Here is a 26,705-nt window from a genome sequence, read left to right as displayed (position 1 = left end):
TAGTTGGGTGCTGTATGGCTAGCACAGACACGATGGGCCGAAGGGCCTGTTTCTGTGCTGTATAACTCTATGACTCTAATTGTGAGACATCAAACATCAGCAGCTATAAAAAAAATCATTCTTTTCCTCACGTTATGCAGAATCAAGATTCTGAGCTTTTTTTAAACTATTTTTTTGTCACTGAGTGTTTGTGCTGGTAGTGGATAGAAATTGAGTTCAAACTGTGACTTTATGGCCAGAGTCAGAAGATTTTAGATTGCTTTTGTTTTAATGCCAGCTTTAACCCATTTAAAGTAAGAAAATCGAGTTTACTGAGTTAGGCTTAGTACATGGCTGATTACCAACCATTCATGGTGCTCACCACTGGAGATTTGACAGTGAGGGGAAAAGGACTCCGTGGTGCAAGAAGGAAAGACTTACATTTCTATAGCACCTTTCACGACCACAGGATGCCCAGAGTGCTTTACAGCTGAAGAAGTACTTCTGAATTCTAGTCACTGTTGTAATTTAGGAATTGCAGAATCCATTTTGCACACAGCAAGCTCCCACAAACAGCAATACGAGAATGATCAGACAACCTGTTTATTGAGGGATAAATATAGGCCAGGACACCAAATATAACTCCCATGCTCTCCTTCAAAATAGTGCCATGGGTTCTTTTACGTCCACCTGAAGGTGAAGGCTGGGTCTCAGTTTAATGTCTCATCCAAAAGACAGCACTTTCCACACTCCCTCAGTACTGCACTGGTGTATCAGCCTGGAATTTTTTTGTGTTCAAGTCCTGGTGGGGGATTCTGGTAAGAATGCTACCTTACTGAGTCATGGCTGACACCTAACAGTGCTGACACAAGAACACAAGAAATAGGAGCAGGAATAGACCATATGGCCCATCGAGCCTGCTCCGTCATTCAATATGATCATGGCTGATCTTGGGCTTCAATTCCACTTTCCTGCCCACTCCCCATTTCCCTTGATTCCCTGTAAGACCAAAGATCTATCTATCCCAGCCTTAAATGCATTCAATGATGGAGCATTCACTATCCTCCAGAGTAGAGAATTCCAAAGACTCGCAACCCATTGAGTGAAGTAATTTCTCCTCATCTCAGTCCTGAATGATTGACCCCTGATCCTGAGACTGTGGTCCCATGTTCTAGATTCCCCGACCAGTGGAAACAATCTCTCAGCTTCTACCCTATTAAGCCCTTTCAGAATCTTGTATGTCTCAATTAGATCGCCTCTTATTCTTCTATACTCCAGAGAATATAGGCCCAATTTACTCAGCCTCTCATCATGGGACATCCCAGGGACCAATTTAGTAAATGTTTAATTATGTTGATGATATCTCTAGCAATAACCAGAAATCTACAGTGGGATGTATGGGAGAAAGACCTATCTTCATTAATCAAGTCAGTAGCTGCAAAAACAATAAATTATTGCAGAGAAGAATAAATACATAAACAAGAAAGTATTTGGATTTTAAGCAAAATCTGCAAATCCACTGTGGGAGGTGGAGCATAAAATATTTAATATAAATAATTGAGGTTAGGGACGGGGAGCAAAGAAAAAATAATTCACTAAGTTTTGTAAAGTGGTAGGTCAGTAATATTCTAGATATATCATTGAATATGGAATTCTAGACTTTCTATCATTCTAGACTTGATTATTCTAGCTCACTCCTGGCCAGCCTCCCACATACTAACCTCCGTAAACTTGAGGTCATCCAGTGCTCTACTGCCCATGTCCTTACTCGTGCCAAGTCCCGTTCCCCTATCACCCATGTCCTCACTGACTTACATTGGTTCCTGGTCAAGCAACAGCTCAATTGTCACCTGTTATCGACAGAATTGAAACCCCAGTTCCTTCCCCTTACTGTCCATAATCATTGTGTTTTTGACAAGGAAGATGTGTGTGTTTCTTCACGCCTGAGTGTATGGCCAATTTGAATAACCAGCAGTAGACTTTTCGTGGGTTTAAATAAAGAGGATTATTTTTATTCACACGTTCACCCCAAAAGTCTAACGCTACATCACTCACTCACCACCTACACACTCGCACTCGAGAAAGAAAGCCATTAATGAGGATAGTGTACTTTTACCAATTACAAACAAAGGATTAATTCGTAAGTCACGTGATTTTGGCTTGTCCTGGGGAAAAGGCATATCTTGCGGGCCCATTGAAGAAGGTGTTTTCACTCCTGAAGTGTAGTTCTGTGGATTCGATAGCCAGAATTGTAAATCAAAGTCGCTGCAGGATTCTCTCAGAGGTGGATTTTCAGCAGGTCACGAAGTTAGCTGCTTGTAATCTCATTACTAGGAGGCTGGTTTTCAGTACTGGTGGACTTGAAAAGGAACAGGCTTGGAGACCTTAATATGTTGTAGTCTCCAGTTTCAAAGCATAAGTGTTCTGCCTTCACTGCTGTCTCTGCAGCTGTTGTTTGCAGACTCACTAGTTTCTACCTGGTGCTTGGAGTAGTAAGATTCATGATTACTGATGAGTTTCAGTCAGGTAGCTACCTGATCGATGCTTCTATTGTCCATCCAGAATGATTTGAAGGTCGAAGCTGTTGCAACACGGTGTGGATGGGTGGTGGCCATTCGCACCTACTTAAGATTTAACTGTTTTCTAACAACTCTCTTTAAGTTTTGAGCTCGGAGGCAGTGAGTCTAAGAGTCCACAGATATTGAGTTTTGGGTCAGACCACAAACAATAGGAGGTCTGAATTCCACGCATGGTTTCGAGTCATAGAGTTATACAGCACAGAAACAGGCCCTTCGGCCCATCGTGTCCGTGCCAGCCATCAAGCACCTAACTATTCTAATCCCATTTTCCAGCACTTGGCCGTAGCCTTGTATGCTATGGCGTTTCAAGTGTTCATCTAAATACTTCTTAAATGTTGTGAGGGTTCCTGCCTCTACCACCACTTCAGGCAGTGGATTCCAAATTCCAACCACCCTCTGGGTGAAATTTTTTTTTCCTCAAATCCCCTCTAAACCTCCTGCCCCTTAACTTAAATCTATGCTCCCTGGTTATTGACCCCTCCGCTAAGGGAAAAAGTTTCATCCTATCTAACCTATCAATGCCCCTCATAACCTTATCTACCTGTGCTGCTGCCTTCAGTGATCTATGGACAAAGTACACCAAGATCCCTCTGACCTTCTGTACTTCCTAGGGTCCTACCATCCATTGTGTATTCCCTTGCCTTGTTTGTCCTCCCAAAATGCATCACCTCACACTTCTCAGGATTAAATTCCATTTACCACTGCTCCGCCCATCTTACCAGCCCATCTATATCGTCCTGTAATCTAAGGCTTTCTTCCTCACTATTTACGACAATACCAATTTTCGTGTCATCGGTGAACTTACTTATCATATCTCCTATATTCACGTCTAAATCTGTGCATTCTAGATTTCATCTTGGTATGTCCATCTAAGGGAGACACTCCACCCATGGTCATTCAATTAGGAACTTTCCAGATGCTTGAGATACTTCTGAATCTGGGCTGAAATTACAAAAGACACCTGACCCTCGGCAGCCATCTTGTGCAGCATTTTAATGTCCTTTGTGGTGCATTTAAAAGGAAAATTCAGTTCCAGAAGATTCTATGCGGAATACTGTCCATGTTTAAAGTTATGAATAGGACATGCCTTTACTGGGCGTGACACACCCTTGTTTTCAAATCCCTCCATGGCCTTGCTCCTCCCTATCTTTGAAATCTCATCCAGCTCCACAACCCTCTGAGTTATCTGCACTCCTCTAATTCTGGTCTCTTCAGCATCCTCTGATTTTAATCTTTCCACCATTGGCGGCTGTGCCTTCACCTACCCCAGGCCTTAACTCTGGAATTCCCTCCCTAAATCTCTCTGCCTCCCTGCCTCAATTTCTTCCTTTAAGATACTTCTGAAAACCTATCTCTTTGACTAAGCATTTGACCATCTGCCCTAATATGATCTTATGTAGCTCCGTGTCGAATGTTGTTTTATAACACTTCTGCAAAGTGCCTCGGGACATTTTATTATGTTAAAGGCACTATGAAAATACAACTTGTTGCTCCATATCAGCAAAGTGTGCAATGCTTTACCTCCTGTTAGCCTTCAATCCATTTCCAGTATTACAGCAATGAGTAAACTGCTGACACAATGAGGTGGATCTTGACATTATGCGATAGTGTAAAATTAGTGATAACAAATCACTGACCCATTGTTCATCTGTCCCAGTTATTTCCATTGAAGACAATGGAGGGAATGAGCTGTCGACTGGCTATCACTTGTTTTACACTATCGCAATCTACCTCATTTAGTCTGCAGCCGCCTTCTCTTCAGCACTCCCTCGGGATCGAGGATGACTTGCTTCCACTCCAGTTCGATGGGTTCTGAGATGGCTGATAAATCCAATGTGTGATCTGTAAACTCTGCCACATGAGGGGCAGGTGGTGCCTGAAGGGTCAGGTAGATGAGTAGTTTGGAGGTTTGTGCACTCCCTCCGATGCCTCGACTTCGCCACTTAGTGTTCCTGATGAAGTCCCTTGAGGTGCATGATGCCTTCCCAAATGATCGCACTCCATTTAGGATGGTCACGAGCCAGGGACTCCATGAGTCGATGAGGATGTTTGATTTCTTCAGGGATGCTCGAAAGCGTTTCTGCTGTCGTCCTGGGGGTCTCCTACCGCGACCAAGTTCTGAGTAGAACAACTGTCTCAGGAGTCTGGTTTCAGGCCATGTGAATGACATGTCCCGCCCAGCGGAGCTTGTTTTGAGTGCTGAGCAGGTTGGCGGGGGAAGAGGACGCTGCTGTTGGACGGCTTTTCTTGCCACTGGATTTGGAGGATCTTGCAAAGGCACCTCTGGTGGTACTTCTCCAGTGCTTTGAGGTGCCTGCTATAGGTTGTCCAAGTCTCCGAAGCATATAGGAGCACAGAGATCACTGCTGCCCAGTAAACCGTGACCTTAGTCTCGGGTTTGAGATCCTGATCCTCAAATACTCTCTTCCTCAGTCGGCCGAAGGCAGAGCTGGCACATTGGAGGCAATGATGAACCTTGTTGTCTATGTCTGCCTTTGCTGAGAGGAGGCTCCTAAGATATGGAAAATGGTCCACAGTCTGCAGTAGGGTGGGTTAAGCATCAGATAATAGCACTGCAAGTCCAACACTACTCCGAGAAACACCATGGGAGAGTAGCTAGTATTTATCACTTCTGTTCCATGTTTTATGTAGGTAAATCCTGTCCATGTTCTACTATTAGCAATAGCACTAAAGTGATTGAGGGAATGAATCTCTTTTTGAGCACCAGTAATGGACTGAAAGGTTAGCTTTAAAAAGAAACAGCTAAAGAAATAAAATTCAAACACTGAGGGCAAAAAATAAAAGGTCTAATTAAATTATTCAGCAATGGGCTCTTCAATTTTCTATGACATTTGCAGGTCTGTTAAAGATTATCTTCAGTGATTTATGAAAAAAAATGCAAAGCCGTCTGTGGTCATATCTGTCAGAAAGGCAGGAATTTTAACATTGGAGGGCTGATGGGATTGGATGCAGATAGCAGGGGGCTGGATGGACAAAAATTCCAAGCGAGTCAGGAAGCGGACTTCAATCCGCTGACTTCTGGGTTTTTCTGAGACAGGAGAAAGGACGGGCATCCAATCTGTTCCTCGGAGGCAGGATGGGATTTTAAATATGTTAATGAGGCTGGAGGCCTCAGGTTTAACTGGCCAGTCATGTGTCCTGAGCCTCTGGAGATCCAGCAGCTGTAGCGAGGTGACAACAGCCTTGGGTAGAAGCTAAGTGCCTTCACACCATTCCTTGGGGGCCAGGAGGAGCAGAAGTGCTTCCTCTAAGCCTCCTAAGCTTCCCACCATCAGACCCACCACCCCACCATACAACCCACTACCCTACCCTGATGCAGTAAAACTTCCCAAGCTGCTTCACAGGAGTGTTACCAAACAACGAGCCCCATTCCTGTGTGTTGAGCATATATTCTAAGCTCCTCCTTCACTGCTGCATTGTTAAAATCATCTGTTAAGGTGCAGGGAGTTCTCCTCACTTTACTGGTACCACCTTGTCAGCCGTAGCTCAGTGGGTGTCACTCTTGCATCTGTGTTAGAAAGTAGCAGGTTCAGAGACTTGAGCACAAAATTAAGGTGTTCAGTCCTGAGGGAGTACTGCACTGTTGCAGGTGCCATCTTTTGGATGAGATGTTAAACTGAGGCCCCACCTGAACACAAGAACACATGAAGACAAGAACACAAGAAATAGGAGAAGGAGTAGACCATATGGCCCATCGAGCCTGCTCCACCATTCAATACAATCATGGCTGATCTTGGGCTTCAACTCCACTTTCCTGCCCACTCGCCATATCCCCTGATTCCCTGAGAGATAAAAAATATATCTATCCCAGCCTTAAATGTGTTCAATGATGGAGCATCCACAACCCTCTGGGGTAGAGAATTCCAAAGAGTCACAACCCTTTGAGTGAAGTAATTTCTCGTCATCTCAGTTGTGAATGATCAGCCCCTTATCCTAAGACTGTACCCCCGTGTTTTAGATTCCCCGACCAGCAGAAACAATCTCTTAGTGTCTGGCTTATCAAGCCCCTTCAGAACACTCCCCCCTGCTCTCATGCTCACATCTCTGTCCTGGGATTGCTGCAGTGTTCCAGTGAACATCAATGCAAGCTCGAGGAACAGCATCTCATTTATCGATTAGGCACACTACAGCCTGCTGGACTGAACATTGAGTTCAATCATTTCAGAGCATGATGGGCCACCCATTTTACTTTTATTTTTAGTTATTTTTTCTTTTTTTTTTGTGTTTGTTTTATTTTATTTCATCTTAGTTTGTTCAGTTTGCTTACCCACTGTTTTATTTCATGTTTGTACTTGGCGGCTGTTCAATTGTCAGTCCATTAACACCCTATCTGTACTAATGCTTTGTCTTTCAACACACCATTAACATATTGTTTGCCTTTGCTCCATGACCTTCTGGTCAGCTATTCTGTGACCTTGTCTTTATCTACACCTTGTCTTTTGTTATCTCTTGCCCAACCCCCGCTTTACTTGCTTATAACCTTTCACATTTCTAATATTTGCCAGTTCTGAAGAAGGGTCACTGACCTGAAACGTTAACTCTGCTTCTATCTCCACAGATGCTGCCAGACCTGCTGAGTATTTCCAGCATTTCTTGTTTTTATCCCTTCAGAATCTTGCATGTTTCAATGAGATCACCTTTCAATCTTCTAAACTCTAGAGAATATAGGCCCAATTTACCCAGCCTCTCATTATAAGACAACCCCCTCATCCCAGGGACCAATTAGTAAACCTTCGCTGTACCGCCTCCAATGCACGTATATCCTTTCTTAAATGTGGAGACCAAAACTGCACACAGTACACCACATGTGATCTTACCAAAATGCCATTCAACTGTAGCAAGACTTCCTTATTTCTGTACTCTAATCCTCTTGCAATAAGGGCCAACATGCCATTTGACTTCCTAATTGCTTGCTGCACCTGCATGCTAACTTTCTGTGTTCCTTGTCCAAACGTCCAAGTGTCTTTGAACATCAACACTTACAAGTTTCACACCTTTCAAAAAAAAAAATTCTGCTTTTCTGTTCTTACGACCAAAGTGAAAAACTTCACACTTCCCTACATTATACTGCATCTGCCATCTTGTTGCCCGCTCACTTAACCTGTCTATATGTCTTTGCAGCCTCTCTGTGTCCTCCCCACAGCTTACCTTTCCACCTACCTTTGTATGATCAGCAAACTTAGACACATTTCTCTCTGTCTCCTCATCTAAGTCATTAATATAGATTGTAAATAGCTGAGGCCCCAACACTGATCCTTGGGGCACTCCATTTTTCATGACCTGCCAACTTGAAAATGCCCCATTTTATGCCTACCTGTTGCTTCCTGTCTGTTAACTAATCCTCTATCCATGCTAATATACTACCACCAAGTCCATGAGTGCTTATCCTGCCGATTAACTTTTTGTGTGGCACCTTATCCAATGCCTTTCAGAAATCCAGGTATACTGCATCTATTGGTTTTCCATTATCTACACTGCTAGTTACATCCTCAAAAAACTCTCATAGGTTTGCCAAACAGGATTTCCCTTTATTAATATAAACAAGAAATGCTGTAAATACTCAGCAGGTCTGGTAGCATCTGTGGAGAGAGAAGCAGAGTTAACGTTTCGGGTCAGTGACCCTTCTTCGGAACTTCCGAAGAAGGGTCACTGACCCGAAACGTTAACTCTGCTTCTCTCTCCACAGATGCTGCCAGACCTGCTGAGTATTTCCAGCATTTCTTGTTTTTATTTCAGATTTCCAGCATCCGCAGTATTTTGCTTTTATTTCCCTTTATTAAAACCATGTTGACTTGTTCTAATCATACTGTGCTTTTTTAAGTGCATTGTCAAGATTTCCTTAATAATAGATTCCAGAATTTTCCTAATAACTAATGTTAGGTTAACTGGGTTGTAGTTTTCTGTTTTCTATTTCCCTCCTTTCTTGAAAACAGGTGTAACATTTGCCAACTTCCAATCTGACGGGACCATTCCCGAATCTAAGGACTTTTGGACAATCATAGCATGCGCATCCACTATCTCTATAGCTATTTCTTTTCGAACTCTAGGGTGTAGACCATCAGGTTCCAGAGCTTTGTCAGATTTTAGTCCCTTAAGTTTCTTCAATACTTTTTCTCTGCTGATATTAATTTTCTTAATTTTTTCACTCTTTTTAGCCCCTAGGTTACTGTCTATTTCTGTTATGAAACTTGTGTCTTCTACTGTGAAGACAGACATAAGTTTTTGTTCACTGCCTCTGCCATTTCCTCATTCCCCATCATAATATCTCCTGACTCTGCTTCTAAGGGACCAACGTTTACTTTAGCTACTCCCTTCCCTTTCATATAAAAGCTCTTACAATCTGTTTTTATATTACTGGCTAGTTTACTCTCATTCTATTTTTGCTTTTTTGTAGATCAACTTTTTGGTGGCCTTTTGCTGGTTTCTAAAACACTTCCAATCCCAAGACTTGCTACTCTTTTTTGCAATGGTGTTAGCTTTTTCTTTTAGTCTAATACTATTCCTAACTTCCTGAGTGAGCCACAGATGGGTCTTTCTTGCTGAATTTTTGTTTTGAAATGGAATGTATTTTTGTTGAACATTTTGAATTGTTTCTTTAAAGGTTTCCTACTGTTCATTTACTGCCATACCTTTTAGTTTATTTACCCAATTTATCCAGTTCTCTCCTCATACCTGCAACTGGCTTTATTTAAGTTTAAGATTCTTGTTTGTGATTGGAGTATATCACTTTCAAACATGACGTGGAATTCAATGGTATTATGATCACTATTTTCCAGTGGATCTTTTACAATGACATTACTAACTAACGCTGCTTCATTACACAATACTAGATCTAAGATAGCTTTATCACTAGTCAGTTCCACAACATATTGCTCCAAGAAACTGTCCCGAAAACATTCTACAAACTCATTTTCTAGATCACACTTTCTAATTTCATTGTTCCAGTCTATCTGAAGATTAAAGTCCCCCACAATTATTGCATTGCCTTTGTTACAAGCTCCAATAATTTCTTGTTTAATGCTCTAATGTCCAATGGTATGATTACTGTTAGGAAGCCTATAAACTACTCCCAAAAATGTTTTCTGATTCTTGCTATTCCTAATTTCTACCCATACTGATTTTACTTTATAATCTCCTGAGGTCAGATCCTTTCTCACTAATATCCTTATGTCATCCTTTATGATCAAGGCTACCACACCTCCTTGCCATTCTGTCTGTCTTTCCAAAATATCGTGTATTCTGGAATATTTATTTCTAATCTTGATCACCTTGTAATCATATCTCTGTAACGATGATTAGATCTAAATCATTTACCCCTATTTGTACCACTAGTTCATCTATCTTATTGCAGATGCTTCACGCATTCAGATAAAGAATGTTTAATTTAATTTCTTTTTAACTTCTGTTCCCTGCAATGACCTTATTTGCTGATGTACAATTTTTGTTAAACTCTCTGTCCTTTCCTGTCCCATTGTCTTTACCCACAGCACGAGACTGTTCCGATGCCTTGAACTTTCTCTTTGGATTTCTAAATCTCCCTTCACTGGAACTCTTCCGCTGCCCCACCCCCATTATTTCATGACCTCTAGCCTTATCTGCTGGTGCACTCTTAAGTTTGTATGCTCTGTCCCTTCCTGTCACACTCTGATTATCATTACCCTTATTGCTATCTTGCTGTCCTGCCTTCTCCTGTCTCTTTCAATTATCACATCTTCCCTCACTTGATCCCTTGCTCCCACTATTTAGTTTAAAGCCCTCTCTACTGCCCTCTCAGGTGGACATAAAGATCCCATTGCAATATTTCAAAGGAGAGAAGGGGAGTTCTCCCCTGTGTCCAAGCCAATATTGCCCTCAACCAACACCTAAAAACAAATTATCTGGTCATTATCACATTGTTGTTTTTAGGACTTGCTGTATGCAAATTTGCAAGTGGATTTCCTACATTACAACAGTGACCACACTTCAAAAAAAAAATAGTGCATTGGCTGTAAAGTCCTTCGGGAAAATGCGAAAGGCACTATTTATTTCTTCTTCCTGGTCATTCATCTAATTTGCTGTTTCTGGAGCTTTGCTGTGGGCAAATTGGTTGCCATGCTTGCCTATAAAATAACAATGGCTACACTTCAATAGTAATCTGTTGGAAGTGAAGCACTTTAGAATATCCTGGGGATATCATAAGATGCTACATAAATGCAAGTTCTCGCTTTCTTTGCCTGACCTGCTGTATGTTTTGCAGCATTTTTTTGTTTTCTGCCTTGTGACTACACAAGAATATTTGAACATTATTAATTTCCGTGTTTAGGTTGTGTAGAAAAAAGATAAAAATCAGAAAAAATCAGGCATATGATCATATCTGCCACGTTCCTAAAATTCCATTTCTACATGAAGAGCATCTTTTAGACAGTGGTCGTGCCTGATGATAGGTTTGTTCATTTGCCAAAGGTGTTTTCACACAATGTGTTATGTCAATCATGAGCCAACAATTCTTCTGGCCACTATGGGTCAAATTTCCTGACTGGCACTATTCCCATACAAATGTTTTGGGTGGAAGCTGTGCACTTTAAGAAATAATGGAGGGTCGGGACCATTTGTGATTCGTGACCCTGCCTCGGCTGTCAGCGCACCCGCCTGGGTGATCTTCCCGGAAGTGGCCAATTGAGAGGCTGTCTCCAGGTCCACTGCCCAGTTAAAGATAGCAGGTGGTCTCTGAGGCTGCAGGCCCAATCAGAGAGCCTGCAGCTTTGGAAGGATGGGCCCCCTCCCACCCCGTCAGAGTTGGGCGTTGCCACTGTCGGAGGGGGAACATGAGGGCACCTCCCTCTCGAGGCACCCTCTGAGGAGATTAGAAATTAATGAAATAAATGGTGGCCACAGGTGCCAGGTCACCCCTGAGGAGGAGAAACCCCTCCACAGATGGCTGGTGGCAGCAACTGAGGCCTTCTGATGGCTGCGTCTGCAGTGGCGGGGTGGGTGTTGGTGGGTAGTGTAGGAGGCCACACGGCTCCCCCACCACAACACACCCCCCCACCCCCAAGACCAGCTGCCAGCTAGCCGCCTGCAGTACCTGCCTGGCTTGGTCCTCAGCGGGGGGGTTGTCCGCTGCTGGGAAGATCCAGGCAGCGTGTCCAATCATCAGACAAATGGGCAGTTAATCCTGCAGATTGGTTACTCGCCGCAGCCAGGTGGATAGCTTCTGCAGGTACTGACCTGCCTCCGGGAAGATCGCCTGGAGGCAGGAACGCATCGGCCCACTGACCTGATGCCAACTTCTGTGAAATTCCTCCCAGTTCTGCCTTCAAGCCTGCCCCTCGGGACCAGGAAGATCGAATCCTTAATATGCACATTTTTGAACCATTTCAAAATAAGCAAAATTCATGCTCAGCATTTATAGAGGTAGTGGTTGGACAATACAATTTCATGTGAACATGATTCCAAATCTTTCTAGACCAATTTATAGTGTTGCTGTCCTATAGTGACCAGAAGAATCTTTTCTCCCTTTGACAACGCCAGGTCTATACCCAAACTGATTATCTCCTTGCGTGGCTTTGAAGTATTATGTGGGCAAGAGTTTTTCGCGTGCAGATAATCTCTGGGTGAAATTCATGTAAATAAATTTATAATTTTATTCATAATTCAAATTAACCCCCTTCAATTAGTGTAATACAAAAAAAACAAACACAATTAGCGTCACAACAGCATAACTAAGCAATAAACATTTGTAGTCATTGTGCGTTTGTCTAAAAAGTGAAATGGAACTTATAAAGCTAGTGGGAAAGTAAGCTGTGAGCAGGATGTAAAGAGGCCGCAAAGGGATGTGAACCGGTAAAATGATTGGGCAAGAAGGTGGCAGATAAAGTAGAATGTGGGAACATGTGAAATAATCCCTTTGATAGGAAGAATGGAAGAGCAGAGTATTTTTTACAAGGTGGGAGACTATAAAATGTTTGTATTCAGATTTGGAGGGCCTTGTACACAAATCACAGAAAATTAACGTACAGGTGAAGATGGTGGCGTAGTGCTAATGTCACGGAGCTAGTAAGCCAGAGACTGAGCCTAATGCCCTGGGTACATGGGTTCAAGTCCCACCATGGCAACTGGTGGAATTTAATTTCAATTAAAATAATATATTCAATTAATGAATCAAAAAAGAATCTAGAATTGGAAGCTAGTCTCAGTAATGGTGCCATGAAGCTATCATCAATTCTGGCTTACTAATGTCCTTTAGGGAAGAATATCTGCTGTCCTTACCTGGTCCAGCCTACGTGTAACTCTTAAGTACTGTCCGAAATGGCAAGCTACTCAGATGCCAAGGGCAATTAGGGATGGGCAACACATGCTGGGCGTGCCCACATCCCATGAAAGAATAAAGAAAAGGTACAGCAAACAATTGGAAAAGCAAAATGGATGTTCACCTTTAGTGTGAGGGGTTTGGAATAAAAGAGTAACGAAGTCTTGCTGCAGTTATATAGGGCTTTGGGGAGATCACACCTGGAGTTCAGTGTACAGTTTTGGTCTCCGAAGGATATATTTACCTTAGAGGAATTGCAACAAAGGTTCACTAGATTGATTCCTGAGATGAGAGGGCTGTCCTTTGTTTAGTTTAGTTTAGAGATACAGCACTGAAACAGGCCCTTCGGCCCACCGAGTCTGTGCCGACCATCAACCACCCATTTATCCTAATCCTACACCAATTCCATATTCCTACCACATCCCCACCTGTCCCTATATTTCCCTACCACCTACCTATACTAGGGGCAATTTATAATGGCCAATTTACCTATCAACCTGCAAGTCTTTTGGCATGTGGGAGGAAACCGGAGCACCCAGAGGAAACCCACGCAGACACAGGGAGAACTTGCAAACTCCACACAGGCAGTACCCAGAATTGAACCCGGGTCGCTGGAGCTGTGAGGCTGCAGTGCTAACCACTGCGCCACTGTGCCGCCCGAAGAGAAATTGTGGAGAGATTGAGTGGAATGAACCCATATTCTCTGGAGTTTAGAAGAATGAGAGTTGATCTCGTTGAAATGTGTACAATTCCGAGTGGGCTTGAAAGGGTAGACGCTGAGGGTCTGTTTCCCCTGGCTGGAGGGTGTAAAACTCGGGCCCATAGTGTCAGGATAAAGGAGTCGGCCATTTAGCACTGGGGTGAGGAGAAATTTCTTCACTCAGAGAATTGGGAATCTTTGTAATTCTGTACCCCAAAAGGCTGTGGATGCCCAGTCGATGAGTATATTCAGCACCGAAATTGGTAGATTTTTGAACGCCAAGGGAATCAAAGGATATGGGGATAGGATGGGAAAGTGGAATTGATGTAAAAGTTCAGCCATAATCTTATTGAGTGGCAGAGCAGGCTCGAGAGCTGTTTGGGCTACTCCTGCTCCTATTTCTATGTTATGTTCTTAGACAATTTTCATCAAAAGTGCACATTTTTCTAAATGGATCAACTAATCAATTCCCTTTTAATTTCTTGGTAAACCAGTTCTGAGTATTGGGGAAGGCGGATTCTGGGAAGGCAGTGCTCGAGGACGGGTTGGATGGTTTCCCGCCGAATGTGTGGAGGAAATTCCAGCAAACGAAACCAGACCAGGTAAGGACCCAAATGAAAGGATGAAGGAAAGCTGGTTAGTGAAGCTTTGACGCTATGGTTTTCTGCCAGTACACTTGTGGAATTCAAATGAACATGGAAAACATCCAGTGGATCAGATTCATCTTTGGACCTTTTTACTACGTTGGTTCTGCTAGTGCTAATATCAGAATGTATCACCGCAAACATTGAATCCTTTGAAGTGTCTTCACTGATGGACATGACCAATTTGCTAACCCAGACCAGCACACCTTTGCATTTGACAGGCCAATGTGTAGTGATGGAAGGCAGGTGGTAGTTAATAAATCAGTAGAAGAAACAGCAGTGTGAAGAGACAAAGAGAACAAAAATCTCTGTTCTATTAAGACATCGCAGGTTCCACTTTTTGCTACACGGAAAAACGTAGCTTCCCCGTACAACCCCCCACCCAAGGTCAAACCTGCATTTGATCCAGAGATTCCTCTACCCTCCCTCCATCAATATACATACAAGCATCCTTGCGGCTGATTTTCCTAACCTTTGACCCCAGGTCACGCTGTGTAACATCCAGTATTGGAAGAGCAGAAATTTCCTCCAATTAAACATCGGGAAGTCAAGAGTTATTGGGCAGGATTTTATCCTGCCCTTGGAGTCGGGAACAGAGGCGGGGAGGGGCAAACAAAATGTTGTCCTGGCCACCTGCCATTTTGTCCAGGAGAGGGAAGGCCGAGGACAGCCTTTCTGCCCCAGGCCAATTGAGGTCCTTAAGTGGCCAATTATTAGCCACTTAAGGACCACTTCCTGCCTCCACTCCAATTTTGTGGAAGGCAGAGGGGCCTGTGCCATGCAGAGACGCTGTCAGGTGAGACTTGGCAGCCTTCTAGCAGGGTCGGGCGGGTCCCACTTTTGGGGGCAATCTATGACCCCCAGAGGGCCCTTCCCGGCAGAGATGGCCGCCCCCCCCCCCAACCCCCACCCTGGCAAGAGGGCCTTCCTGACTGGCCCCGGCGACTCCAACCCCACTCACCTGTCCTGGGGTCTCTGAAATCTAAGGTAGTGCAGGCTTCCAGATAAAATCTGCAAATAAAATCCTCCCATTGTCTTCGGTTTGCACCATGAACTCCCTCGTCACTGACTCCACCCTCCACCCTGCTCACTGTGTCAAACTGAATTGGGCTGTTTACAATGTTGGCATCTTAATTGACCCTGAGCTGATCTTCTGACCCCATATTGTCTCCAACACCAAGACTGATGACTTCTACCTCCACAATATTATCCGACTCTGACCTGCCTCAGCTCATCTCCTGATGAAAACCTCAGCCAAGCCTTTGTTACCTCCGGCTGGACTATGCCAGGGTTATCTTGACTGACCTCCCAATTTACACCCTCCATAAAACTCAACTCATCCAAAACTCTGCTGCCTGTATCCTGACTCACACCAACACCCATTACCCCTGTGCTTGCTGACCTACTTTGACTCACTGTCCAGCAATGTCTCAAATTTAACATTCTTATCTTTGCATTCCTCCCATGACTTTGCACATCCCTATCTCTCATCATGCCCTATAATACTCCAATTCTGGCTTCTTTTGTATTTTTGGTTTACTTTGGCCTTTGGCTGGAATTTTATGCCCCTCAAAAGAGCTGGCTGGTAGGATGGGCTTGAAATGGAGTGTGAGGCTGAGGGGGCCCTTCCCGACCCGCTCCCGCCTCTGCTGCCAATTTACGCAGAGCAGCGGCGGCAAGAACCGGCCTGCCTGCCCCAGGCCAATCCGCCTACCGCCATAGGGATTTTACGGTTGACAGGTGTGTGGCTAAGGCCTCAGAAAAGCTGCCTGATAAAACCAGGCAACCTTCTGGCGGCTGGTGGTGTGGTTGGGCAGGAGTGGGGGCCTCCTGATTAGGCATCCTGTGCCCCATGGAGGGCTACCCTCGAAGTCTGCAATCCCCAATGCACAACACACCCCCACCCTCCTAACCGATCCCCCTTGCCTCGCTGGGCCCCGACCAATTGCCACAAGCAAGGCCACAAAAACGTACTACTTTTCTGGTGTTCTCCATCATCTTCATCCTTGAGCTGGGTTGCAGTCCCAGTAGTGGCCACCACTCCCGGTGGCGCTGCTGGGACAATGAGCTGCCAGCCCACTGATTGATTGGCCAGCAGCTCCATTAGGCAGGACTTCCTGCCTCATTGAGGTGGAAGTCTCATCCAAGACCAGTTAAGGGCCTGGGGACCGTAAAATCCAGTCTGGATCCCCAGGCCCGGCGGAGACGGGATCGCCACTGACGTTTCGGCCGGTGGACAGCTTCCCCACCCACCGTAAAATTCTAGCCCTTTGTGTCGCTATTGAAAGCCATGCTATCAGTTGCCTAGACCCTAGGCGGTTGAATTCATTTTGTAAACCTCTCTGGCTCGCTCCCTCATTTTCCTTCTGTTAAGACATTCCTTAAAACTTACCTTTTTAACCCAGCTTTTGGTCATCTGACCTAATATCTCCTTATGTGGCTCAGCGTCATATTTTGGCTGATAATGCGCCTAATGGAGTGCCTTGGGGCATTTTACTACATGAAAGACGCTATGTAAATGCAAGTTGTCATTGTTGTTAGGCCTGCAACAGTGGCTAGATTTCCACTCCTGATTCTGGGCACAAGTACTTGTCACAGGGTAGGCCTGTGCCTGGGGACCATCAGGCCTGTGTGCCAATGACCTGAACCTGGAAATACAGATAGGTTCATAAGAACTAGGAGCAGGAGTAGGCCTTCCAGCCCGTTGAGCCTGCTCCACCATTCAGTAAGATTATGGCTGATCTCCCACCTCAACTCCACTTTCCGCCCTATCCCAAAATCCTTGATTCCCCTGGTGTCCAAAAACCTAGCGATCTCAATCTTGAATACATTCAATGACTGAACATGCTCAGCTCTTTGGGGCAAGCTTTTGTCAGGCAATGTGCACAGTGGAACTAATGAGCAAGGCCTGGGGCAGGAGGAAAGAAACCAAGAACAAGGAAAGCTGAAAATACCCTGCAGGTCAGGCAACATCAGTGAAGAAACATCTGTCTATGTGCCAGATCTTGGGCCCTTCCTTGGCAGGAGGAAGGAATCATTGTATCAATAGTCTCATTACTTCCTGCCTTTGTTCAAGGTAATAACAGATTTTGCTAGTCAGAGATAAACTTTCAGAATCAAACATATTAGCTGTCACACAATGAAAATTAGAGAAATTTCTTGAAGGCATAAACAAAATCAGGTCATCCAGGTGAACTGACCAGTAAAAGAAAATCATTCCCAATTATACATGATACTCTGAACATGATTAATGTTGGAGGCAGTTTCTATCTTGCGAAGTCTGTTGCTCACACTTGATAATTGAACCATCTGACATGTGGCATTTCAGCTTTATCACAACAGATTGATGCAACTATTCTAGAAGCTAAAAGAAGAAAAGCACAGTTGATTTTAATCCTGACAGCCTGTGATAGCCTCTCACTCATTCATTGACATCTGTGTCGTATCCTGACATTGAGCTTGTCTGTCCTCCAGTGACCCTGATCTTTTCCAGGTCAATACCCTTTGATCTTCAACAGACTGTCACACATTTCCTTTCCCAAATCACTGATGTCTCAGTATTTTTCTTTTGTCTACTCAGTCTGCATTGCTGCCCTGTTCCTTTCTGGGTTGCTGATGATATCTGCAAACTCAGATCCATAATCCAAGCCATTTGTATCCCTATCAAAACATGTTGCACCTGGTGAATCTGTTTAAACTCTTTTTTTCATTGATTGACCTTGTACTGCATGGCAACGTAATGTGCATCTAAAGATGTGAATGTTAACAACACTGAAGCACTTATTCCATTAAACACCATCAGGCTACTTAGCAGAAAATAAATTGACTGACAGCCTCAGGCATTCATGTTTTGTGTTTACAGAGGGAGATATTAAAGAAAAGTATTAATTTCACACTGTAGGTTAACAAAATATTCCCTGTGATGAAAACGATGGGATTTCAACAATTTTTGGTTAAAAAGAATAAAAGCCCTATTTGTACAGTTTCAATAGTAGAGTCTTAAGTGAGAATATTTCTGGTGCCTCCAAGTGGTATAAGACATTGAAATCTGACTTGTAAATCACCAGACTGGAGTTACTAAGTTTTTAATGTTTAGCGATTGCAGACTGGAGCATCCATGTCCTTAACCATTAATCGTAGAATCATAGAATGGTTACAGCACAGAAGGAGGCCATGTGTCCATGCCAGCTCTCTGCAAGAGCAACTCACCTAGTCCCACTCCCCTGCCTTTTCCCCATAACCCTGCAAATGTTTTCTCTTCAGATAATTATCCAATTCCTTTTTGAAAGCCACAATTGGATCTGCTTCCACCACACTCTCAGGCAGTGCATTCCAGATCCTAACCACTCACTGTGTAAAAACATTTTTCCTCATGTCGCATTTGCCAGTGACCTTAAATCAGTTTACCGTGGTTCTTGATCCTTCCGCCAATGGGAACAGTTTCTCCCTATCTACTCTGTCCAGAACCCCCCATGATTTTGAACACCTCCATCAAATCTCCTCTTAATCCAAGGAGATCAGCCCCAGCTTCTTCAATCTATTCACATGACTGAAGTTCCTCGTCCTGGAACCATTCTCGTGAATCTTTTCCGCACCCTCTCCAATGTCTTCATAACCTTCCTAAAGTGTGGTGCCCAGAACTGGACACAAAACTCCAGATGAGGCCAAGCAGGTTTATGATACCTTCCTTGCTTTTGCACTCTATCCGCCTATTTATAAATCCAAGGATTCTGTATGCTTTATTAACTGCTTTCTCAACCTGCCCTGCCACCTTCAATTATTTGCACACTTGTACCCCCAGGTCCCTCTGCTCCTGTACCCCCTTTAGAATTGTACATTCCATTTTATATTGCCTCTCCTCATTCTTCCTACAAAATGTATCACTTCACACTTTTCTGCATTAAATTTCATCTGCCACTTGTCTGCCCATTCCACCAGCCTGTCTATGTCCTCTTGAAGTCGATCACTATTCTCCTCACAGTTAACAATACTTCCAAGTTTTGTGTCATCCACAAATTTTGAAATTGTGTCTTGTCCACTCAAATCTAGGTCATTAATATATTTCAGGAAAAGCAGGGGTCCTCACAGCGATCCCTGGGGATCAGCACTAGATATCTTCCACCAGTCTGAAAAACAACTGTTCACTACTACTCTCTGTTTCCTGTCACTCAACCAGCTTCATATCCATGCTGCTTCTTCCCTTTTATTCCATGGGCTCTAACTTCGTTGACAGGCCTAGTATGTGGCACTTTATCAAATGCCTTTTGGAAGTCGATATTCACCACATCAACAGCATTACCTTCATCAAGCCTCTCCATTTCCTCATCAAAAAACTCAAGCAAGTTAGTTAAACATGATTTACCCTTAACAAATCCGTGCTGGCTTTCCTTAATTAACCCACATTTGTCCAAGTAACTGTTAATTTTATCTCGAATTATCGTGTCTAAAAGCTTTCCCATCACCAAGGTTATGCTGACTGGCCTGTAGTTGCTGGTCTTATCCTTACACTCCTTTTTGAACAGGGTTGTAAAATTTGCAATTCTCCAGTCCTCTGGCAGCACCTTTTTCTTTCATTCATGGGATGTGGGCATCGCTGGCAAGACCAGCATTTGTTGCCCATCCCTAATTGCCCTTGAGAAGGTGGTGGTGAACTGCCTTCTTGAACCAATGCAGTCCATGTGGGGTGTAGGTACACCCACAGTGCTGTTAGGAAGTGAGTTCCAGGATTTTGGTCCAGCGACTGTGAAGGAACGGTGATATAGTTCCAAGTCAGGATGGTGTGTGGCTTGGAGGGGAACGAGCAGGTGGTGATGTTCCCGTGCATCTGCTGCCCTTGTCCTTCTAAGTGGTAGAGGTCGCGGGTTTGAAAGGTGCTGTCGAAGAAGGCGTGTTGAGTTGCTGCAGTCAATCTTATAGATGGTACACACTCCTGCCACTGTGCATCATTGGTGGAGGGAGTGAATGTTCAAGGTGGTGGATGGGCTGCCGATCAAGTGAGCTGCTTTGTCCTGAATGGTCTTGAATTACCTGAGTCTTGTTGGAGCCACACTCATCCAGGCAAGTGGAGAGTATTCCATTACACTCCTGAGTTGTGCCTTGTAGATGGTGGACAGGCTTTGGAGTGTCAGTAGGTGGGTCACTAGCCAAAGAATTCCCAGCCTCTGACCTGCTCTTGTAGCCACAGTATTTATACGGCTGGTTCAGTTCAGTTTCTGGTTAATGGTAACCCTCAGTATGTTGATAATGGGGAATTCAGCAACGGTAATGCCGTTGAATGTCAAGGGGAGATGGTTAGATTCTCTCTTGTTGGAAATCGTATTTGGCTGGCACAAACGTTACTTGCCACTTATCAGCCCAAGCCTGAATGTTGTCCAGGTCTTGCTACGTTTGGACACGGATTGCTTTAGTATCTGTGAAGTTGCGAATGGTACTGAACGTTGTACAGTCAGCAGCAAATATTCCCACTTCTGACCTTATGATGGAAGGAAGGTCATTGATGAAACATCTGAAGATGGTTGGGCCTAGGACACTCGGGAGGATTAGAAGATTATGGCCAATGGCTCCGCAATTTCCACCCTTACTTCCCTCAGTATCCTTGGATGTATCTGATCCGGTCCTGTTGACATCAACTTTAAGTACAGCCAACCTTTCTAATACCTCCTCTTTATCAATTTTTAGCCCATCCAGCATCTCAACCACCTCCTCTTTCACTATGACTTGGGCTGTATCTTCTTCCTTGGAACGGACTGTTATGAGTGCTACCATTTTTTTGGAAAATTTTGAAGATTTGTGTTTCAAAACTGAAAAGATTCCATAGATGCTGGAACTTTGTGTGTTTTTTTAAGGGAGGTCACCTTTGGACTGAGCTTGAAAACAAACAATTACTGGAAGGCACCTGTCTGCAGATAATTACCCAGAAGGCTTGTTTTTAACTTGGGGAAGATGTTTACAGAGAAGCAATGTGATAGAATTCTTCATCAAGATGGAGAGTGACATAGTTAATTCTGAGACTAGGGTCCTGAATCGTAGTAAAGGAAACTACGAAGGTGTAAGGCGCGAGTTGGCCATGATGGATTGTGAAACGTTACTTAAAGGAACAACGGAGGAAAGGCAATGGCAAACATTCAAAGAGCGCATGGACGAACTGCAACACTTGTTTATTCCTGTCTGCCGCAAAAGTAAAATGGGAAAGGTAGCTAAACCCTGGCTTACAAGGGAAATTAGAGATAGCATTAGATCCAAGGAAGAGGCATATAAATTCGCCAGAAAAAACAACAGACCTGAGGATTGGGAGCAGTTTAGAATTCAGCAAAGGAGGACCAAGGGTTTGATAAGAAGGGGAAAATAGAGCACAAGAGCAAGCTTGCGGGGAACATAAAAACTGACTGTAAAAGTTTCTAAATGTATGTTAGGAGAAAAAGATTGGTGAAGACAAATGTAGGTCCCTTACAGTCAGAAACAGGGGAATTTATTATGGGGAACAAAGAAATGGCTGATCAACTAAATGCATACTTTGGTTCTGTCTTTATAAAGGAGGACACAAATATCATACCAGAAATGTTGGGGAACACAGGGCTTAGTGAGAGAGAGGAACTGAAGGAAATCAGTATTAGTAGAGAAATGGTGTTGGGGAAATTGATGGGATGGAAGGCCGATAAATCCCCAGGGCCTGATGGTATGCATGCCAGAGTACTTAAGGAAGTGGTCCTAGAAATAGTGGATGCATTGGTGGTCATCTTCCAAGATTCTATCGACTCTGGAACTGTTCCTACAGATTGTAAGGTAGCCAATGTAACCCCACTGTTTAAAAAGGGAGGTAGAGAGAAAACAGGGAATTATAGACCATTCAGCCTGACGTCAGTAGTGGGGAAAATTCTAGAGTCCATTATCAAAGATTTTATAGCAGAGCACATGGAGAACAGTGGTAGAATTGGACAGAGTCAGCATGGATTTACAAAAGGGAAATCATGCTTAACAAACCTACTAGAATTCTTCGAGGATGTAACTAGTAGAATTGATGAGAGGGAGCCAGTGGATGTAGTTTATTTGGACTTTCAGAAGGCTTTCAACAAAGTCCCACATAAAAGATTAGTGTAAAATTAAAGCACGTGGGATTGGGGGTAGTGTATTGCGATGGATAGAAAATTGGTTGGCAGACAGGAAACGAAGAGTAGGGATAAATGGGTCTTTTTCCGAATGGCAGGCAGTGACTAGTGTGGTACCGCAGGGATTGGTGCTAGGACCCCAGCTATCACAATATATATTAATGATTTAGATGAGGGAACTAAATGTAATATTTCCAGATTTGCAGATGACACAAAACTGGGTGGGAGGGTGAGTTGTGAGGAGGATGCAGAGAGGCTTCAGGGTGATTTGGACAAGTTGAGTGAGTGGGCAAATGCATGGCAGGTGCAGTATAATGTGGATAAATGTGAGGTTATCCACTTTGGTAGCAAAAACAGGAAGGCAGATTATTATCTGAATGGCTATAAACTGAGAGAGGGGAATATGCAACAAGACCTGGGTGTTCTTGCACACCAGTCTCTGAAGGTAAGCATGCAGGTGCAACAGGCGGTAAAAAAGGCAATTGGTATGTTGGCCTTCATAGTGAGAGGATTCGAGTACAGGAGCAGGGATGTCTTGCTGCAATTATACAGGGCCTTGGTGGGGCCACACGTGGAATATTGTGTGCAGTTTGGTCTCCTTAACTGAGGAAGGATGTTCTTGCTATTGAGGGAGTGCAGCAAAGGATTACCAGACTGATTCCTGGGATGGCGGGACTGACGTATGAGGAGAGATTGAGTCGGTTAGGATTATATTCGCTGGAGTTCAGAAGAGTGATGGGGGATCTCATAGAAACCTATAAAATTCTAACATGACTTGACAGGGTAGATGCAGGAAGGATGTTCCTGATGTTGGGGGAGTCCAGAACCAGGGATCATAGTCTAAGAATACGGGGTAAACCATTCAGGACTGAGATGAGGAGAAATGTCTTCACCCAGAGAGTGGTGAACCTGTGGAATTCGCTACCACAGAAAGCAGTTGAGACCAAAACATTGTATGTTTTCAAGAAGGAATTAGATATAGTTCTTGGGGTGAAAGGGATCAAAGGATATAGGGCGAACGCGGGAACAGGTTACTGAGTTGGATGATAAGCCATGATCGTAATGAATTCGAAGGGCCAAATGGCCTACTCCTGCTCCTATTTTCAATGTCCTATGTGACAGGTCAAGATTATTCGAGGACAGGAGACTTGATTTCTGGATTTTTATTTGGTTTCACTTTGATTTTTTACAAAAGCAAGTTGGGGATGAACAATGTTTTGAAAAGGAGTTGGAGAAAACTTGCCAAGAAGAATAAACCACCCATCCTAGTCCATTCCAGCAGTTTGGAAAAAGCCTGCCAGTTTTCCATCTCTTGAGGAGCTGAAAAGCAAGAGTAAGTGGCAGATTGAAACCATGGCTGCATTCCTCCTGTCAGGCCTGTGTCTGAAACCTCTGTTGCTGCATTTCCTGGAAGCCTACCCAAACTGATCTTCAACATCGCCTGAAAAGAACTGTTCTAGGAAGATCCTAGTGACAGCTGTCTATACACATTTGGAATGCCAAACCAAAACAAAGGACATCTTTCCATATCTTCTCTTTCTTCTTCAAGAATTAGCAAGTATTTAACCCAAGTGCTTTTTTTTGGTCTTTTTTTGTAATGGAGCTCTAAAACACAAATCCCTTTATTTTTCTGGTTAAACGATTATGTATGTGTGAGTGTGAGGGGCTAAGGTAAAAAGGGAACTTTAATATTTCAGTCTGTGGGTTTATGCTTTACTTTATTTCTGGTTAAGACTTGTGTTATAATAAACTGAGAATTTTGTTCTTTCTTAAAGAAACCTGGTTGGTGTGTTTTATTCTGGGATAAAAATAGAGTCTATGATTGACCATGTCGGTGAGTGGGAAAAAAATTTAATATATGTTGTGACCCGTGAAAAAGTGGAACTAGAATAAGCAGTGCACTCCTCCCACCTCAATCGTAAGAAGACAAATTCCAAGTATTTATTTAGTACCTCAGCCGTGTCCCTGCTTCTATGCATAAATCTCCTTTAAGGTTCCGAATTGACCCCACTCCTCCTTTTGCCACCTTTTACTCTTATATGCCTATCGAAGACTTTTGGATTCCCTTTTATGAAAATTCTCACATTTTCATGCTCTCTCTTTGCTTCTCTTATTTGTTTTGTCAGGCTTATGAGAAATGCGATGATGAAAATATACAGACTCAAACTTAAGAGCTAATATAAATTGACTTCACCTTTTTAAAAACGGACAATACTGCACAAGATAGCTGCATATGGATTCAAACATTGCAACACTGTCTGTTTAGAACAAAGGATGCCCAATTAGGTTGAGAAGTGTCAATTACACCCATCATGAAACATTCCTGAATTGAATTAATTCTACTGAAACAAAGAAGGTATGAAGTGGAAACATCATAACTGGATTATTCTCATCCTGGGTCATTGTGTGATCGCCATGGGGGAGAGACCAAAGTGTCTCTGACTAGAATCTGATGTGACAAAGTTTACCATAAAACAACAGCCCGATAGAAAGAGAGAGAGACAGACCTGTTCCAACCAAGGCGGGAAGAATGCACTGTTAATTCAATCCCACTTCTCCATAGGCCACAACATATATTTAAATTTTCTCACTTACTGAAACAATCAATCAGATATTCTATTTTTCCCAGAATAAAGCACACCAACCAGGTTTCTTTAATAAACAAAAGCATTATCCATTTGTAATAAACCAAGTCTTAAGCAATAATGAAGTAAACGTACAAGCGAATTGAAATATTAAAGTCTCTTATTTTTATCCTAGCCCTCACACACTCTCATACACAACTGGTTAACTGGGGAAAAAAGGAATTTTTGTTTACAGCTCTTACAAAGAAATAGAAGGAATAAAAAAAACTTAGACTGAAGGGAAGGTATGAAAGTCCTTTGTTTTGGTGAGGTGTCAAGGTGAACTAGGTGGCTGCCACTGGGAGTCTTCCCAGAACAGTTCTTTCCAGGCAATGTAGATTAACAGTCTGGGTAGGTTTTCAAGAGATGCAGTTACGGAAGGCTTCATATAAGTCAGGTGTGCAGTAACAAAGGTTTCAATTCTCACACATTTGATGAAAGTTCCTTCAAAGATGCAAGGTTTCTGCAAACATGCAGGGTTTTTTTCAAATGCAAGAGGCAACAGTACAACTTGATACAAGAATTCTTTAAAGATGCAGGGATTCTTCAAAGAGTGAGAAAGATATCAGCTATCTTGTCCTGGTAGATCGGGAATTAAACTTCCTTCTAACAACATTTTTAGAGTCACGAGCACAAAGCCCCTGCTGGGTTATTTACAAACAGATGCCTTACAGTAAGATTTGTTTACTGGTCAACCTTCTGTTGACCTCCCTTTTAAGAAAAACACCCAAAGTTCAGTTTCTTCAATATTTCAGCATCCGTGGAATGCTTTTCAGTTTTTTTTAATTCATTCATGGGATGTGGGCGTCACTGGCCAGGCCAGCATTTATTGCCCATCCCTAATTGCCCTTGAGAAGGTGGTGGTGAGCTACCTTCTTGAACTGCTGCAGTCCATGTGAGGTAGGTACACCCACAGTTTTTAAAATATAGATCTGCAAATTTTAACAAAAATTGGAAACCCTCGTAACAACCCAGAAAGACGCATCACCAAAAAGCCTGTCTCGCTAAGAGCTGGGAGAAAATCCAGCAAGTCAGAAAGGAGATGCCCTGCTGCAAATTCTGCATTTTCGACTTATGAAGTTGTGAATTGGAAGTGATCCTCTGTCTTCAAACTGAACTTTCCACCAAGAGAGTAATCTACAAACACTCAGGCCTGCAACCAACGCGAACTTGACTTCCAAGAGAATTCAACAGGTTTACTGTGAAACGCAAAAGCCTACCTCACCTGAAAACCACTTAGCCCTTTATTTCTCCACCTGCCTCTTGTGTGTGTTTTTGTGTGAGTGAACGCATATGTTCGGGATAAGTCATGTTTCTCAATAAATAATGAATCTCTATTTTAAACCTACAAAAAAACCAGTGCTGTCTGTTTATTTGACAAATAAAACACAAAGGGGCTAAACCTGAAGAACAAAAAAACACTTGCTGTGGTCAGGTGGGAGTTGAACACTGGGAACCACCCATACCCCTCACCACGTGGCCATAACAGTTTTTTCACTTCCGCTCTGAACCTTCCATATTCAGCTGGGTTCACAATTGTGTTATCAACCTGACATCTGTGATTTTTTTTTAAATGTTTATTTGTTCGGGCGATGTGGGTGTCGCTGGCAAGGCCAACATTTATTGCCCATTCCTAATTACCCTTGAGAAGGTAGTAGTGAGCTGCTTTCTTGAACCGCTGCACTCCATATGGGATAGGTACATCCACAGTGCTGTTAGGAAGGGAGTTCCAGAATTTTGACCCAGCGACAGTGAAGTATAGTTC

General features: G+C 43.3%; 1 protein-coding gene across 11 annotated transcripts in view; it reads left to right on the top strand.

The window, feature by feature from the left end:
* Positions 1-26,705, top strand: part of shank2b (SH3 and multiple ankyrin repeat domains 2b) — a 1,108,014-nt gene that overhangs the window by 541,112 nt on the left and 540,197 nt on the right. For all 11 annotated transcript variants that reach the window (XM_068046566.1, XM_068046567.1, XM_068046565.1 and 8 more), the window contains one exon: positions 14,062-14,169. In XM_068046566.1, coding sequence (XP_067902667.1) covers positions 14,062-14,169 — 108 coding nt within the window. The remainder of the gene's footprint in view (positions 1-14,061; positions 14,170-26,705) is intronic.

Source organism: Heterodontus francisci, chromosome 14 (genome assembly GCF_036365525.1).
Source record: "Heterodontus francisci isolate sHetFra1 chromosome 14, sHetFra1.hap1, whole genome shotgun sequence".
Classification (NCBI taxonomy): domain Eukaryota; kingdom Metazoa; phylum Chordata; class Chondrichthyes; order Heterodontiformes; family Heterodontidae; genus Heterodontus; species Heterodontus francisci.
The sequence above is the reverse complement of the archived record's forward strand: the minus strand, read 5'-3'. Positions and strand labels throughout refer to the sequence as shown.